General features: G+C 48.7%; 6 protein-coding genes across 6 annotated transcripts; 3 read left to right on the forward strand and 3 right to left on the reverse strand.

Annotated features, from left to right (window-relative positions):
- Window positions 1-1,980: 1,980 nt before the first annotated feature.
- On the forward strand, window positions 1,981-4,122 carry PFLUO_LOCUS7847 (uncharacterized protein; the record flags this gene model as incomplete). The annotated part of the gene is made up of 7 exons (XM_073785524.1): window positions 1,981-2,162; window positions 2,221-2,297; window positions 2,357-2,439; window positions 2,499-2,546; window positions 2,621-2,992; window positions 3,048-3,857; window positions 3,964-4,122. 7 exons carry the CDS (start codon window positions 1,981-1,983, stop codon window positions 4,120-4,122), a joined length of 1,731 nt encoding a protein of 576 aa, XP_073641871.1.
- Window positions 4,123-5,547: 1,425 nt separating this feature from the next.
- Window positions 5,548-6,294, reverse strand: PFLUO_LOCUS7848 (uncharacterized protein; the record flags this gene model as incomplete). The annotated part of the gene is made up of 1 exon (XM_073785525.1): window positions 5,548-6,294. One exon carries the CDS (start codon window positions 6,292-6,294, stop codon window positions 5,548-5,550), a length of 747 nt encoding a protein of 248 aa, XP_073641872.1.
- A 2,717-nt stretch (window positions 6,295-9,011) lies between these two features.
- PFLUO_LOCUS7849 (uncharacterized protein) lies at window positions 9,012-10,042 on the forward strand (the record flags this gene model as incomplete). The annotated part of the gene is made up of 4 exons (XM_073785526.1): window positions 9,012-9,015; window positions 9,063-9,601; window positions 9,657-9,752; window positions 9,812-10,042. The coding sequence occupies 4 exons, from the start codon at window positions 9,012-9,014 to the stop codon at window positions 10,040-10,042; spliced, it is 870 nt and encodes a 289-aa protein (XP_073641873.1).
- Window positions 10,043-10,909: 867 nt separating this feature from the next.
- PFLUO_LOCUS7850 (uncharacterized protein) lies at window positions 10,910-12,274 on the forward strand (the record flags this gene model as incomplete). The annotated part of the gene is made up of 3 exons (XM_073785527.1): window positions 10,910-11,092; window positions 11,143-11,610; window positions 11,666-12,274. The coding sequence occupies 3 exons, from the start codon at window positions 10,910-10,912 to the stop codon at window positions 12,272-12,274; spliced, it is 1,260 nt and encodes a 419-aa protein (XP_073641874.1).
- Window positions 12,275-12,728: 454 nt separating this feature from the next.
- PFLUO_LOCUS7851 (uncharacterized protein) lies at window positions 12,729-14,779 on the reverse strand (the record flags this gene model as incomplete). Its single annotated transcript, XM_073785528.1, has 4 exons — window positions 12,729-13,040; window positions 13,091-13,156; window positions 13,781-14,676; window positions 14,728-14,779. The coding sequence occupies 4 exons, from the start codon at window positions 14,777-14,779 to the stop codon at window positions 12,729-12,731; spliced, it is 1,326 nt and encodes a 441-aa protein (XP_073641875.1).
- Window positions 14,780-15,183: 404 nt separating this feature from the next.
- PFLUO_LOCUS7852 (uncharacterized protein) lies at window positions 15,184-17,195 on the reverse strand (the record flags this gene model as incomplete). The annotated part of the gene is made up of 5 exons (XM_073785529.1): window positions 15,184-15,578; window positions 15,626-16,539; window positions 16,590-16,948; window positions 16,978-17,085; window positions 17,133-17,195. 5 exons carry the CDS (start codon window positions 17,193-17,195, stop codon window positions 15,184-15,186), a joined length of 1,839 nt encoding a protein of 612 aa, XP_073641876.1.
- Window positions 17,196-17,451: the final 256 nt, after the last annotated feature.

Raw genomic sequence — 17,451 nt, forward strand, 5'->3', positions numbered from 1 at the left:
TTATTAATAATTAATTCGAACTATGAAATTCATCCCAACATCGACTTACCAAACATAGCGCTATATTACCACAGTGTGCGCACCCAGATTTAGATAGTGCTGCTTGTAGACCCTTTATTTCACCCTTATTTCTCTTATACTGACACCATACACAAGCTTGTCGCCTATTTAGTTGGATTTGCTAGTGATTTAGCCCTAGATGTGGCTTTAGTAGGTCTGCATCTTTTACTTCCACAAAGACAAAGAGTTCCCTATAGAGCTTCTCACGAAAGCCTAGCTGACTAGGCAATTTAGCGCTTCACTACTACTACTTATAGACATATCAAATTCTAAAAGCATTAATAATTATAGCGTCAAGAAAGAAGTAAAGAAGGGGAAACCAATTGTGATCACCCTCACGATGGATCTCATAAGAAGACCTATATCAATTTGCTATATCAACCCCGCTCATATAATGGCTGTAGTCATCAATAGCAATAGGGATTCCGATCTTCTTAGCTTCAATCCCAAAAGGCGTACGCGAGATAGTAGCATTTATAGAGATTGCTACAGGCCGCTTCCGCTTAGTAGAGATAAAGACAGAAGTCGAGCATAGAGTACCTCTTAGGAGAGTAATCCAGCAATGATTTCATTAGGCTTGCGCTTAGTGCCAAATAATAGAGATAATTGAAGAGATTAGTAGAACTCTAGGCTAGAGCAATTAGGCAATTACATTTTGCCATGATTTAGTAGACCAAATTTGCTAGTTGATTGATAGAAGTAGGGAGAGGGATTATGAGCCCAATTGTCATTGACGCGCTTAGAAAACAACGCGTTGATGACTTAGTAGATATGTGGAGCCTATCTATCCACTGAGAGCTCATAAATTTTAGTAGTGCTTACTATTGGTTAGAAAAATACACCAACTGAGACCGCGCTAATTGGACTGGTGCGGACGGATGAGGGGACAACATTATTGGTTCACCTCGATGTTCATGAACCCACAGACCCTTGGCATCTGCAAATACGATCAGATTTCAGGCCTGGATTGGCCTAATCAGCGGCGAGGCTGACTTGAATGTTTGTGTGAAAACGCAAAATAAGCAGTTTCACTGGTAATTCTACCAGGTAGTCTGATTCTGACAATGATGAAATCCATGATATTCTGTCTAGCTATGATGCTAGATTTTATATGGGCAGAAAGCGGGAAAAACTGCCGAAATGTGGAAACTGCGCTGGACGCCTGGTTTCCCTGGAAGATCAGGTGATCAGGATGCGGAAGATGGATCCATTAGTAAATTACTAGTGGGAATTCCACTCCGACAGTTTGCTTGGGCAAAGTGCTCCTAGCACCCAGACACATATACCTTCTCGTGACTATCAACATCTTGTGTCTCTTTACCTCAGACCTCGGGCGGGGCGGCAGCCTTCACTCCGACATCAAGCCTAGCGAGGTCGTCACGTGTGGCTCTAAAACTAAGCTGCACGTACGGCTGACGAAGCCACATCCATCTAACAACTTCAATTATATACAAGGTCGTCATTCTGATCCTGACAAATAGTAAAGACTTAGTATTCCGGGTAGTAGTAAATCAAAAGTATCAAAAGACTAAACCTTGCCCTTCTTATACATAAGATGTGGCGACTAGTTATTTATCATAGATGTTATTACCGAAACAGGTGAGTTACGGCGCCAACTGTTACGGAGAATACCCTTAACGCTAAAAATTTCCCCCGCAACTACGTTTCAGGGGCCAATGGGGAATAAGTCAATAAGCAACTGTTGGAGTTGGGTGAGCCTTCGTCTAAAATTGCTTTAACCGCCGTGTCTCAGACCACCACTAGCTCGTTAAAAATGTGCGTTATCTAGGGTAAATCAACTCCCCCGGAGCAATTTTTTTTTCACTCTTGTTCAAAACCCTTCCCATTTTGTTATGTGCATTTAATAACTATTGCGCTCCTTCGAATTGAATTAGGTTTTGAGACAACCCCCAATAGAAAATGGGTCGCTTGAACACCCTCCTCCTCCTCTGTGGCCTGTCGTGGACGGCCGTCGCCCAGCAGGCCATTTCTTCGGCCCCGGTTCCCGTCACTGGCGTGATGTCAGCCGTGAATACTCAAACTGGCGAGCGACCTTCGCGACTACACATTGCCGATCTGCAGAAGACGGGTGGAGCGCCCTGGTATGTCACTTGAAAGTGGTATTGTCCCCAAACCTTGCTTAATCGCTATGTATGTTAGGGATCTCTACATCCAGGCCATCTCAGCTTTCCAGGCTGTGCCTGAGGATCAGGAAAACTCCTGGTTCCAAGTCCTGGGTAAAAACTTTCCAGACGACAACTACACTGCGGATCCCATATTGACCCGTGCTTTATAGGTATCCATGGTCTTCCCTTTGAATCATGGAACGGCGTCGGAAATGTCAAGGGCGCCGCCATCACTGGCTACTGCCCTCATAACGTACGATATTCATAATTGTTTGCAATTCCATCTATTAGCTAACCCGTTCACACGAACAGGAGGTCCTCTTTGGCTCGTGGCACCGACCCTACGTGGCGCTGTTTGAGGTACGTCAAGAGCTCCAAGTCACACCAAGGCCAAAGAATGCATGGGTCCCGATATTGACATTATGACTATATAGCAAGAGGTCATCCGTCACGCCAAGACAATCGCCAACCAGTACACCGGCTCCCAGAAGGCCAAATACGTCAATGCCGCGCAGTCGCTGCGCATTCCCTTCTGGGACTGGGCCGTCAGCCCCCAAATCCCTGAGGTGCTCTCCGAAACCCAGATCACCGTTAACACCCCCACCGGCCAGAAGACGATCCATAACCCTCTTCAGAACTACCAGTTCCAGAACTGGCCCTTCAAGTACTCTTACTTTACTGGCAGCATCGCCCAGTATCCCCACACCATGCGTTGCCCGAGCACCACGAATAGCAAGGCCGTGTCTCGAACCAGCACTGTTGACGCCAATCTGGCCAGGGATGCCTCCTACCTCAAGAGCGCTGTCGTTAGTATCCTGTATATATCACGACGCTGCAAAGCCATCCGCTAACGACTCCCAGTACAATGTCTTCACTAGGGCTGGTTCCTATGCTGAAATGGTCACCGACAGCCAGGGAGGATACAACTTCGAGAGCCCTCACAACAACATTCACGTCGACGTTGGAGGCAGCAGCCCCATGGGTCATATGACTAACCTGGGTTGGTCGGCCTTTGATCCTATCTTCATGCTCCACCATGCCAACGTCGATCGCCTCATCGCCATGTGGCAGGCTACTCACCCTAACAAGCGAATGTTTGAGAACTCGTTCAAACTCGGCTCTCCCCTATGGGGTAGCGCCAAGGGCATGACCTACACTGAAGATTACGTTCTGAAGCCCTTCTACAAGCCAGGAGGCTCCCAAATGTGGACCAGCCGTGAGGTTGTCTCCACCCGCTCCTTTGGCTATACTTACCCAGAGCTTCCGGACTGGACTATGTCCTCCACCCAGCTGCAGCAGCATGTGACCTCCGTGGTCAACAATCTGTACGGCCCCTCAAATTCCGTGTCCAAGCGATCCATGGATGCTCAGCCTGAGACATTGACTCAATACGTGCTGAAAATCGCGGTTGATCGATCCGATTTCGAGGGCCCTGCCATGATTAACTCGTTCTTCGATGGCTCTTTCTCCGGATCTATGTCTCTCCTTACCATGCCCATGAGCGAGGATTCGTCTATGGGTGGTATGAGCTATGCCAATCTGCCTCTGCAGGGACTGAATGGCGTGGACGGTTTGGGAGCTGTGGGTGAAGGCCCCCTGGCCTTTACCGCCTCTGCCTTGTCTTCTATTGCTAAATTCTTCAGCAAAGCTCTCAGCTTCAATATTCAACATGTATGTATTAATGGATCCAAGTGTCTTCCCATCTTAACACTTGCCCCTTTACTCTCCCTTCGCCCTCCCTTGTGGCCCACTGAGATTTTCTGACAAAACATTGCAGGGTAACGGATCTGCTCTGTTTCCTAGTGATGTTCCCAGCCTCACCGTGGCCCTCGAAGTCCTTCACGTCGTGCCAGCCGCGAGCGTATTCGAATTCCCTACTGTCTCAAAAACCACAACTATTCCACTGGACATCTCTAGCCTCTTCGAGTTACTCTGAAGCTGGCCAACTGTGTTTGAACATATCTACCGTACATATTGAGTGAAGAGTGCGTCATGTTTATAATATCCTTCCGATAATACCCTCCTGCATACCTTTTTCTGTTCTGCTTCTTCCTTCTGCTTTGAAGGCTGCTCGAAGATATCAAACTCGCTCCTACTATCTGATTCTTTCCTATAGCTATCCATTGCAGAGAATGGCATAGACCCCTTTTCGTGATAGATAGAATGACACCACTCGGATTACCCGGACTTGAGCGGCGCACACTGTTTGGCTTGCTTCACTGTGCGCTAGAGGCCTTCGCCGCGCGGCTAAGATCTCCTTCCTACTAGGCAGATGAACAAACTCACGTCGGCTTCGTTCAGCCACCCGCGGAATCCGAAGAAGTAAATGGGTATCTGTAGCCTCTCTATCTTGTGAGGAACTACTAAAGGCAATGTCCGCTCATCCGTCTGGTCTCGTCGATGTGATGATCACCTTGATCTTCTTTTGCTCTAAAGCTTCTAGAGCAGATAGATCCTTGAATCGGTCGACCAACGTACTAAAGACTCTACTCACATTTGCGGTTCTTGTCTAGTCAATACCCCCCACCACAATATAGACAAGGCCAAAACGAATAACTCGGAGACATTCAAGGAAGATTCGCCATGAGATGTCAAGGTCAGACTTCGCTACAGCAAAGATCTCCGCACTAAAAAGCTCCCGATCACCCTTATCGAGCACTTCCGGATATAGGTGCAGAAGATGAAACAAGTCTCTGCACCTGTCACGAGGGCTCCCTATCGACTCTATGCCTACATACAGACCACAAAAGTTGTAAAGCACTCCCGCATCCTGTCGTCATTGCTGCCTGAACAATATTCAGAGCAAATTTCGTCATCCAACTTGAGTGTCCGGGGACCTGATGTGCGTCAACCCACAGCATACCGGACTCCTTTCTTTCCATCAGCGTCCACATTTTTCGAACCAGGAGTCTTATCAATTGCTGCCTCAACATTTTGATGGCCCAGTCAACGGGTTCAGTAGTGCCATTGAGAGACCACTTCAGCTTTTTCAAATATCGCGAAGTAGTTGAGAAAGTACGAGACATAATTGAGCTTGGAACACTATTATGATAAAGTGAAGACGGTCTAGGGGTCAGACGGACTCGGGAGAAAAACAAGAAGAGAAAGACTTGGGGATCTGGGATCAGGAAGAGCGGAGGAAACGGAAGTTGATGATGCTATTCCTGTATTCCCAGAATGAAATGGCGTTGATCTAGATCCAGGCAACAAAGTAGATTATGGACGGGTTCCTGCGAAAAGTACATATAACATGAAATAATAATCACGAGTGGATGATGTGATGAAAAGTCTCCACCAATTTCTTTTTGCCTTATTTGTCCCCTCCGACTTTCCTACCTGCTACTCATAGTTGGTCCGCCCTTCAGCTGCAAGACATGAAACAGTCCGTTTTCCCCTGTGTACCCAGATGCTCGAGGGCCGGATCCGGTCTGCGCAGCCAATTGGCCAGGAAATTCGTACAGTGATCCACATGGTCGATATCCGCGAGCATTGAGTCGAGGCGATCGCCGCGCATGTGGACATCATGGCCCCGTCTCAGCAGATACAGACAATGCACGAGGTGCTCGCGTACTGAAGTCCAGTAGAAGCCGTTTGCGTTGTGGCCGACCTCATTATAGTCTTTCATCTGGCGGGTGGCCGCCTCGTCGTAGTAGTAAATAAACGGCTTGCCGTCGTTAAAATGCGAAAAGACATCCGAGTAATCGTGTGGACAGTCCCGATGCAACCAGCATGCCGACAAGGGGTCGTATGTGCAGCCCAGGGCCTCGGCTTCAGCGGTTGAATTGCCGCAGGAGAGCAGAGTCCGTGGTGCGGCGGGTAGACACTGGCGTTGGCCAGTTTGGTCTACGGGACCAGCGAACCATTTCAGAACGAGGATCTGGCGCAAGGGCTCAACGGTGATAGCTGCAATAATGGCAATAACGAGCATCAAGATGATCATCAGAAGAAGCCCGGTGATGGTGATCGCGGCCAAATTGCGTTTAAGGAACTGCTGCACGGAACGACGGCGAGGACGGGGTGTCAGGGTTGCGTTGCTGTCGTCAACGTCGCTGTCGGCGTCTGTCTTGGGAACGGGCCGATAACTGCGTGATGCAAATACTTTATCCATTGGTGAAGATATCGTCGGCAATAGCATAGAAAGCAAATTTGAGGTGGTTGTTTGGTCTGAAGGAGGGCTACTGGCCTTTTGAGTGCTGGAAGGGAAAAAAGACAGAAAGGCCACTGCGAGTTGGCTTTTGCGAGGCATGGCTATTTCTTTAAGGCCATCACAGAAACAAAGACAGGGGTTCGTATTGGTCGGGGGTTGGCAATGGCCGGATCGAGATATCAATAAAGGACTCGGTCCATCTCCGCCAATCACCGTTTTATCTTGACTCGGGAACGACTGAATAGAGTTGTCAATAAGCCTGTGAGACCTAGATGAGAGTGTCTTGTCAGAGATTCCCGAGCCAAACAAATTACATCTTCTCTGTTGATTTGAAAGTCGATATCCAATTTAAATCGAAGCAAAATAGAGTTAGAAATGGTGATGCTTCAGATTCTTGTGCAAACCAGCGGTTCTCAGCTGAAGAGGATCAGGGCGGCTACGTAGCCCTGAAGCTTATTTCTTTGTTCCGCTCTCGGTCATGCTGTACAACATGGCGACAAGAAAAGCAAATGCTGTTACAAATCCGATTGCAAGTGTACTCATCAGTGCATATGGAACAGCTGTGATAGCATTGCTGCATTCCTCTGCCAGGTGGATAGCACCGTCGATTCCACAGAAAATATAGTTGGGGTTGATCAGGCCTGTCAGAAACGCGACTCCATTTGATGACCACCCAGATTTATTAGTCAATGTTGTCCATACAAACTCGGAAGATTGCTGAAGCGGTGAACGAGCCAGACAGGTGATGAAGATCACAACAAAAGAGGATATTGATATGGCAACTTATGCCGTTAGCATAGTATCGGACATTTATTTTGGCAAAACTCACAGCCAAGATCATGGACCCAAGTAGTTCTCCGAAGGGCAAAGATATTGTACAACATGGCAATAATGTTTGTTGCCTGAAATATGAGAAAATAGTGCAATGTTTGAGGCTGGTATCCTGAATTGTTATAGATCGCCATGGAGATGAGAAACTGGGCCGGAAGAATCGTGACACCAGCGCTGATCGAAATCCAGCTAAAGATATTGATGGCACCACAACAGTAGCTCTGAGATACAGTATCAGTAAAAGGGGCAGTTGCGCTGATTGAGACTCTCTTACCAGAATACGGCTATATTTCTTCGGGCTCAAGACGGAAGTCCAATGGTATTGGCCTCCTGCTGTGGGATAGACGCTGGCGAGCTCGGCTAAGGTGGCTCCACCGCATCCAGCCCCGATCAAAGTGATAACAATACCATATAATAGAAGAACGGTGCCTCCTTGGGTAATACCAATAGCAAGTGTACCGGCAATGCCCGCCCAGCTGTTGCAAATATTCCATCCGCCACATATGATCTGGAATGTTCCGAGGTTTCGTTCTGTCAACTGGGCGAGTCCGAGAAGTTCTAGATCAGCTGCTTTTATTATTCCTTGCCCTTGAGTCTCGTCTAGATCTATTTTTTCCACATTAGTACGGTTACTTAAGCTATGGTCCTTTTGGTAACGGACGACTTTCTTGTCCTTGTGTGGCTGAAGAGAAGGATCAGCTGGGGTCACCAATAATTATCCATTTCAAGGCTCAAACCTTTACTCTCAATTCCATCCCCATTGTGAGACAATTCATTCGACATTTTTGCCAAAGAGATAGATAGATATATTTGACGATCATGAGAAAATTTGTACATCGCCAACAAATTTTGGGAGATGTAAAGCTTTAATGAGCATGCTCAACGGCATATCCCAAACTTTTATACTGGCTATCGCAAGCTAAGAATATTTCGAAAGGAGAGCATTAAGCGATGGAAAGAATCATCTACGATAGTGTACAAAGACTAGGTTTAACCCCGCACACTGACTACTCCATTCAAGGATAGAAGATCCGGGGCGATTAGAAGGAAAATGATTTGACTGACTATAATAATATGTGTGCAATTAAAGTAGTGAGGATGTAATAATTGGCTTTCTACAAACCTTAAAATCACATTCTATTAGTTAAAGGGAAAGTTAGACCGAAACCTACTTGCCGAAAGGGGTAGGTTAAATGAGCACCCCCCCCGGATAGGCTTATGCGGGGTAACCTCGGCATTCCTTATCTCAATTACGCATCACTTGAGCAGAAATAGCAAATGATAACAGAATGGGCAAGTCAGATAAGTATCCGAGGTATGCTACTCTACTAGGTGTGTTGAATGAGTCATTATACCAGCGATGTTAATGGGAGAGGACGTTCTCGCCCTCCCATTGATGTGGAGCGCTATCTGACAAGCCTAATGATAGGATATAAGCAAGCACATCACGTCTTGTTTGCTCCGCGGACTGTCACCGCTTTGGCATACTGCAGTCAGAACCACTGTTGGTAAAAGCTGGGAAGGTCCGACAGACATTGGTTTCAGCAGTACCCATAAACCACCATTTCAGCAGTCAAGAGTTTGGAAAAGAACCCATGACTCCAATTACCCTCCCTCAGTGGTCAGGCTGGGCCACGTTGCTTTGGCTGAGTCTTATTTCGAGTCTTATCTATTGGACGGTCACGCTGCTCAAAGGTCTCAAATCCTCGCCTCGCGTTTCTCCCACGAATTCGAACATCAATGCCGAACCGAAAGCCTACCCCCCGGTTGAACCTCTTCCCGACTTTGAGTGGCAACAAAAGGAGCCTGTGAAGATAAGGCCATTTAAGCCTAAATACAACCTTACGATGAGTACGCGCCTTGCCAGAATTTACAAGACAAAAACTCAGATTCATTAGGTATCGAGGAAGCTACTGTTAGTGACCTTATTGAAATGGACAAAAATTACTTGGATCGAATTCACCTACGACGAAGGATCATGAAGAAGCATACTGACACTGTCCTGGCTGCCGAAGACAGTGTCAAGTCCGCTGTCGATGAGTTCTACTGCTGGCTTCTGGGAACTTTTCTTCCTACACGGTTTCCTCGGATGTTTGTATTGCAGCACACAGATAACAAGGAAGGTTTCCTTTACAACCTGGTGACAGACGAGAGACTCTCCTTATCTCCTGCGGAGAAGCCGCTAGAAAGCCTTGAAAGAATGGGAGGGCTTGTCGAAGATGACTTTCTATTCTTGTTACCTTCAGACGACGGAGATGGGTACGCCTTGAAGGGGTTTGTGACATGCTTCCCAAACGGATTTAACACATTCAAAAAGTTGAATCTCAAGTTGAGAGACATCCACAAGCCTGTTCCTCAGTACAAAGAAAAGCTGGAAAAAAGCATGGATCGGTATTTTGCAAGGTTGCCAACTGGAAAGTTTGTCAGACGCGCCAATGTGGGTAGTTGCCTGATTATGTATTCTGACATGGGATATGGTTGACAGTCTTTAGTGGGCCATTTCGACTACGGATGCGCTTTTCACTCCTAGTGGTAATCATCTTTATGAAGGCGAAGAGATTCCTCAGGTGGAGATTGATATCAGCAGCGTAAGGTCTCCCAGGGATTGTTGCAACTGGTCTTTCATTGCTAACAAAATGTATGTTAGACCCGTGTCCGTTGCGAAAGACAGATGCTGCACCGACTACCGCAGACTCGTGCGCTACTGTTTTCGTTCAAAACATTAACATATACACTGCCAGAGATCAAGGACGAAGGCCTTGGCAAGGTCCTTGCGGAAGCAATCGAGGGGTTAAAGGAAGGGAATGCCCCAGAGTTCCACTTCTATAAACGGGCTGCAGTGTGGCGAGAATCCGTGAAAAATTTCCTCACTAGTTGATGTCCAATTTGCAGTTTGGCTCTATTGAAACTTCTAGTCAAGCAGAAAGGAGTGTGAACGAAAATACAATTGGTTGCCTCATGTGATAAATTGCCTCATGTGATAAAATGCCAAGAGTAGGTAAATTAGCCGAGCGCCTTGCGAAGCTTGCTTTTACCGGCGCACTGGATCTGCCTTATCTTGTGTTGGAACCCCGCTTTGTTCTAAATATTTGATATTAACCAGATTCTCGTACGGTTCTAGCTGTTTAGCGGTTTGTAATTGTAACAACCTTACCGGGGCCAGCGAAAATTCCCTCAAGGACAAGTGGGTCTTTTCGAAGTTCAAGAAGATCTTCAGACAAATAATGTCAGGAAGCGGGAACGCTGTTGGAACTACGACAATTAAATGCTTTCGCTATAAATAAATAATGTCGTTGCCTGTTATCACAGCGGCAGTGCGGAATTCAGGCCAGCCAGTGAACACAGCCTTGGATCGCTGCAAGGCCCCCAACAAGTAGTAACATTTCAGCAAGTGCGGAGATCCAGGGGCTTCTCGGCGTTTATATATGAATATTACCTGGCTCCAAGATGTCGCTGCAGTGCTGTCGCTTCATGCCCTTTTGAGCCGCTATGCGAACGCTACAAGCCTTGGCAGCGTTATGGACGACGCTATGCCTTGTTCCGGGAATGCGCGCGATTGAGATGGACATTAATAACGAGCGTAAGTGTGCTTTGCTCTTCTCTGACCCCATTTTGATTGAGGTTTCCCCAGTTACGACTTCGTTATTCTTATTTTATTGACTGTTGCTTCGCTTAAACAACAGAATCTATCAAAGATGCTGCATCCACAGCGATGTGGGGGGCCATGTCATACTACCAAGGTAACATGTCCGGGAATATCCCAGGAGATATTCCGGATAAATGGTATGAGGGTGCTGTCCTGTTCTTGTCAACTATCAACTACTGGTATTTCACCAACGACACTACGTACAATGACGTGACAAAGGTTGGGCTCGAATTTCAGGGTGAGCCTGGCGACTACATGCCCGCCAACTGGACAGAGTGGATTGTAAGAGATTTCAACAACTTGGCCATCTTGCTCTGCTGACTAGTTCAAAGGGAAACGACGATCAGTTTTTCTGGGGTTGCGCTGCCATGACAGCTGCAGAGTTGAACTTCCCCGAAACCGGGCAATACTCATGGCTCAGCCTCGCCCAGGGCGTTTTTAACGACCAGACCGCTGCTCCCTCTCCCAGAAACACGGGGTGGGATGAGACTACCTGTGGTGGTGGCGTGCACTGGCAAAAGTTTTCAGAACAGTCCGGGTTTAATGACAAGAACGGCATCTCCAATGGAGGTTTATTTCAACTATCTGCGCGCCTCTACCGGTATACAAATAACACAGAATATGCTGATTGGGCTCAGAAGATCTGGGATTGGTCTGTCGGTCATTTGGTTGTTAACGGAACTTTCGAGGTGTGGGACACGGTGACCGTAGGAACAGATGACTGCCATTTTCCCGGCCGGACCCCGTGGACATACAATTATGCCTCCTACCTGTTGGGGGCAGCTTATATGTATGCCCAGGTGTGTATCTGCCCTATCCCCTGTTTTAATATCAACTATAACTAATTGACCGTAGACTACGGGGGCTGATCAAGAACGCTGGCTTAACATCGTCTACGGGCTCGCAAATAAGACCCTAGATACGTTCTTTCTAGCCAAAAACGGATATATACTAGAGGAGGTCAGCTGTGATCCTTATCCGACAGAATGCTTTGACAGCAATAGTATTTTGTTTAAAGGCCCTAGCTCTCTGTGGCTAGGATGGACTGCTGTTTTGGTTCCACAGATATACGACAAAATCATGCTGAAACTTCAGGCAACAGCCGAGGGAGCTGCAGCATCCTGTACGGGGCCCACTACACCAAATCTCTGTGGCTGCAGCTGGTATCAGAAGAAACTTGATCCCCGGCAAGGATTGGAGCCGATGATGAGTGCCAGCAACATTTTCACTATCAACTTGATCCCTTTTGACTCTCAGAGGCGCACAAAAGGGCCCTTGACATCGTCGACCGGTGGCACGAGTAAGGGCAACGTGAATGCAGGTAAAAATGCAATCAGGCATGATCCCAGCCGGCTGCCACCAATAACGACAGCCGATCGAGCAGGTGCCGGGATCTTGACTGCAATTTTTATTGCTGCTTGGTTTAGTGGGGTTATCTGGATTTTTCTTGCAGATAAGTCTTAGACATGCCGTGCCCTCAGGAACAGTCGAGACGCTATAGTTCGAGAGCAGGATGCGACATACCAGGGAGGAAAATTTCAATTGAATGTGTTTCTCAGCGTTTCTCGGCTTGAGTGAGGCTCGAGTGGATGGCAAAGAGCGAAGCCAATTGCAATGCAATAAAAACTTAAGGAGAGACGTTGTTTACGTGAAACACCTCCAAATTTTCGGTTCTAAGTCCGAAGAATATTTGAGCAAGTTACGCAATGTCCTTTCTCATAAAAACAGTCTTCGTATCCCAAATGTTGCCTCTCTTGTCTGGCACTTGATAGTAGTTCTGCACAGTCTTAGCTAGTCGGTAGCCCCGCCTAGCGTACCATTCCTGGTTGGTAACCTGCAAACTGTCAACGATTTTCCCAAAGACAACCCATTCCAATGATCCTACCTTCGGCATGCCCCCGTAAAAAAGGTCTGCAAATTATTTTCTCCTTTGGTCGTCCTGTTGGACCGTATCTAGCATCAAAATCTTAGCCCCCAGGGGTTCTTTGACGGCCATAGCCTCGACTTCATCTAGCGCAGCTCGCCCAATGCCCTTGCTCTGTAATGCATGTGTAACAAAGAAGGCCTTGATCCAGAATACCCCTTTCGATGGGAGGTCTAGCTCGATGTCTTTGGCGTCCGGGTTTCCTTCGTCTAGAGCGATATGGCCAACGGGAATGAAGTCTCTCTTTGATGCGGCCCGGGCTACACCATTTATATAGGCAGCGGTGTCTTGGAGCATCTGGGCTTCCTGGTAGCAATACATCAGTAGCCGCTTGTATCTACATCTTTTATACGCACCTTTGGGTACATGCTAATGTGAAGTTTTGTCTTCTCATCTGCCTCTGCATCATCGGGAGAAATAGTCTGTTTGCTAAAATATTAGCCTATAACTCGAACCAGCTAAGGTTTATGGCTCTTTGTGCAATTTTTTGAAATTTCTTGCATCAACGAAGGCAAGCTCACAATTCAATACAAGCATTTGTTACCCTTGATCTGGCTCTCTCGCCAGCTAGTTGCAACCTTTTCTTGATCCCATGTACACTGCACTCGCTGCTCTACTAGGCGCTGCAGATGAGTGGTAGATTCAGGGTCCCAGGGAATCAAAGTCACTTGTGATCTCGAGCTCATCATATTCTCGTTTGTACAAAAAAAACCTTCGATATATCGATGGAAAATGGTGAAAAAAGAGAGATAGATCCGTATAACCCCTTTTAAAGAAGAGGAAGAAAATACGGGCGAGGGGTAGTCAAAATGAGTCAGTCGCCCGCTACTCAACCTTCAATGTCTCCACAAAAACTATAGAAAGCACACCGCATTACAAATTCAGATAAGCTGAGATCAATATCGGTAGAAGCACATGATTGAGACTGATTTTGTATTGTCTACTCATATGGTCCACTGTAAAGTAGACATCTTACATTCGCTATGCAAATGCTCTTCTCAATACTCTGTAAGCTTAGCAGCTGCAGCTGGGTATCTATTTCCTACCACCGGGAAGCTATCCAAAATAGCTTTGATATCCTCCAGATCAGCACTCGACAAGTCGACATGTATCGCATTTTCAGTAACCCGTATCTCCGCCCGGGCCCCGGAGACGGGGATGATAACCGGCATCCCGGGCCGAGAGCTCTGGGCCTTGATCCAGCAGAGCGCCAGCTGCGCAGGAGTGCACTGTTTCTTCTCTGCAAGCTGTGTCAGCTTCTCCACCAGTTTCAGGTTGGTGTCAAAGTTCCCGGGCTGGAAGCGCGGAAAGAAGCGGTGGTAGTCGTTCGCCGGCATATCGTCCAGACTCTTGATCTGGCCCGTGAGCATCCCAGCGCCTAAAGGCGTGTGCGCCACCATTGCGATGTGCAACTCGGCGCACGTCACGGCGACGCCGTTCTCAAACACGTCCGTCGCCCACAGACTGATCTCGGCTTCGACCATGTCGATCTTGGCGACTTGGGCCGCGCGACGGATGGTAGCAGCGCTTACTTCGCTCAATTGGATGCCCCCGATTTTTCCCTCTTGGACCAATGCTGCCAGTGCACCGACTGTTTCTTCAATGGGTACGTTCTTATCAACTCGTCCACAGCCAAAGAGATCGATCTTCTTCGTGCCGTCGAGAATGGCATTGGCTCGGTCCACGAAGTCTCGGACTGCGGCTGGCGAGCAGTCCATGGTGAAGGTTCGCATATCCACAATGCCACTCTTGATGGTCAGAACCACTCTTTCCGCATCTTCGGGATATGCAGTGAAATAGCGGTTCATCAGATGCAGGGAGTTGTTGTCCGGCGTGCCATAGAAGTCGGCACCATTCCAGACATTCACCCCCGCCGCGAGAGCAGCCTTCAGGACCTTGAAGGCTTGCTCGTCTGGGGTAATGTCGTCTCTCCACGTGAGGCCTGGGCACATGTTAGATTATATGCAGATGAACTATGTAGAGAGAGACTCACGCATGAGACCGAGTCCATTCTGGCTGACTGGTTTCCCTGCTAGGGTAGGCATATTGATCAGGAGCTGTCAGATGGCGATGAAAGAGAAGCAAAAGATAGGACCAATAAAGCGACAAGGGCTAAACCGGGGGTTTTGTCTTCCAGGAACACAATGTCTTCATTTCCAGCTCTCAGCTTAAATCCGGGCGCTACCTCCGAAGGATCCACATTGAGAAGCAGCCCGCGACGACAATAATTTCACTCTTCGCAAACACCGGGATTGAATCCAAAAGAGAAAAAGGGTATCTATTGCTTGTTATTTATATCGTCAACCTTGGTCACCAGCCAGTTTTTATATACAGATTCAGTCAAATCATTTAATAATTTTACCCCGGCGGGGAACCAGTCCGAACCCCCAAACCCCCATGAACATAACCCAATTCGAAAGAAAGGTAAGAAAAGAATGAAGCAAGAAGGCTACCTGCTCATTGAAAATGCTCGACCACGCGTCGAGCGCTTGCGAACAGCCGCGTCACGACTCTGCCGCCCCATTCGCCCGAGCGCGAGGGTCTCCAATGTCTCGGGCTGTCCGCCCCAGATCTTGGCTCGACTGCCTCTGTGCTGGATTGGCGGGATCAAAAAGTGCGTGACAGCCGCACCGATAATCATACACGCGCTGAAGACGATGAGAATCCAGCCGTGACGACGAGTCTGTTCGGGCCCGGCACCGGTGCCAAAGCGGTAATACGCCGAGAAGACTTGGACGAGGATGGAGCCCAGTTTGCCGGCGCCAGCGCTGATACCGTGGCAGGTCGCGCGGTAACGGGTAGGAAAGATCTCGGCGGGGATCATGTAGGTTGTTGCGTTGGGGCCTGAGAATGTTAGCTGGTCCCTTGGAGTCGTTGGAAAATGAACATACCCAGGTTGAATAGCGCCTGTCCGATGATATAGAGCGCTATCACGGCAGGCGGTCCTTGGTACAATGTAATAAACAGAGAGCCAAGGGCTATGAACAAGGCTGCCAGAGCAAGGAACATGTACTTCTGCAATGCCACGCGATCCAGGCGGTTCACGACGAGAATCAACAGAAGACCCCCGACAAAGCTGCCGATGTTGAGGATGACCAAGCCGCGGACTGAAGTATCCAAAAACATCTGGTAGATGTTGGCACCGGGAGTGTCATCCGTCATCCAGTACGGGGACTCGCTGTTGATCCGAAGGGCGCCCCACGTTTTGGCCAGAAACTGGGGACTGGAGAGACCGATTCCATAAAACCCAAAATCGAGCAGAAGCCAGGCAATCGATGTGCCTGCCAGACTGCGCCAGTTTCCCTCGACCCAGAAATACCGCCTGATATCTGACCAGGCGAGGCGCCAGTGCGAATTGAGGGTTGCTGGTGGTGGACGCCCATACTCATGAGCATTGTCATCGTCGTTAAAGGACGGGCTCCCCACTGAACATGTTGTCACTGGAAGCTGGATGTGGCTACCTGTTTCCCAACTGGCAGATTCCACGCCAGGGCTCATGGGCGGGTCACTGAACAGCGTCGTTGCGTCGAATTCGGCCGTGACTGGATCATCCTCAATGTCGAGAAGATACCGGGGACTCTCGGGAATGGCAAATCGGAAAAGCGTGGCGATGGCGCCGGGAATCACACCAATCCCAAGCACCCAACGCCACATGCTGTCGACGCTCCGAGCAATATCGGCGTCGCCGTTGCTACGGGTGGCCGCAATGACAACCAGGGAGACCAGGTTCCCTGCGATCTGTCCTAGGGGTTGCATGAAAAAGACCGTAGCCATCATCCGCGCGCGGTGTTTGGTGGGAGCGAACCTGTGGAGTTTATTAGAATCGCCATAGAATGGTGCAAGGGGGCCGCATACTCGGATGTGATGATCGCACTGAGAGGATAGTCCGCACCGACTCCGATACCGACCAGAACCCTCCACCAGATCAGCCATGTATAGACATCCATGCTGCCATTGTACCCGGTGGAGGACATGACCACCCCTACGGTGGCGGTGATAAGCAACACCAGTTCCACTCCGTACATCTTCTTGCGCCCGTACTTGTCGGCCAGAAACCCGAACAGCACTTGGCCAAAGAGGGTTCCCGCGAGGGTCGCGATGTTGATCCAGGTCAATCTCACGGAGGAAGTTTCCTCTTTCCAGTAGACGTAGGCGACCATGGGGAGGGCCATGTTACTCGCAAAGAGCTGCCACCAGCTATCAGCGACCGTGGTCTAGTTTAAGTTCCCTGATGTTCACTCACTGTGTAACCATCTAGGAAGAACCCCAGACCCGCGACCACCACGACAATCCATTGATAGCCCTGCCGGTCAATGGTCTCGTAGATCTGGCGCATGCGAACATATCGATCCTACCGGGGTCAGCATAGCTCCCATTCCGATCACCGATGCCGCATACCTGTTCATGATCAAAGTCCCGCGCACGGTCGGTTTGATACAACCGGGCGTGGAACTTGCCCATAGTGAAGAGAATGATCAGAGAGTGTCTAGGACAACCGGGCGCATTCTGGCGGGTCCACGATCCGGATCTTATCAAGCAGCAAGGGACCAGAGAGGGGGTTTCAAGAATTATGAATCCCCCCCGAGATCAATAGCTGCTGGTACAGGTGCCCATCCAATCACCAGGCAGAGGCTAATGCGGCTGCCCACTTGCCACCCCCCGCCAATCACCGGTGGCAATCCGAGCACGCCTGTGGGGCACCCCGAAGTGTCACCGA

This window comes from Penicillium psychrofluorescens (assembly GCF_964197705.1).
Source record: "Penicillium psychrofluorescens genome assembly, chromosome: 5".
Classification (NCBI taxonomy): domain Eukaryota; kingdom Fungi; phylum Ascomycota; class Eurotiomycetes; order Eurotiales; family Aspergillaceae; genus Penicillium; species Penicillium psychrofluorescens.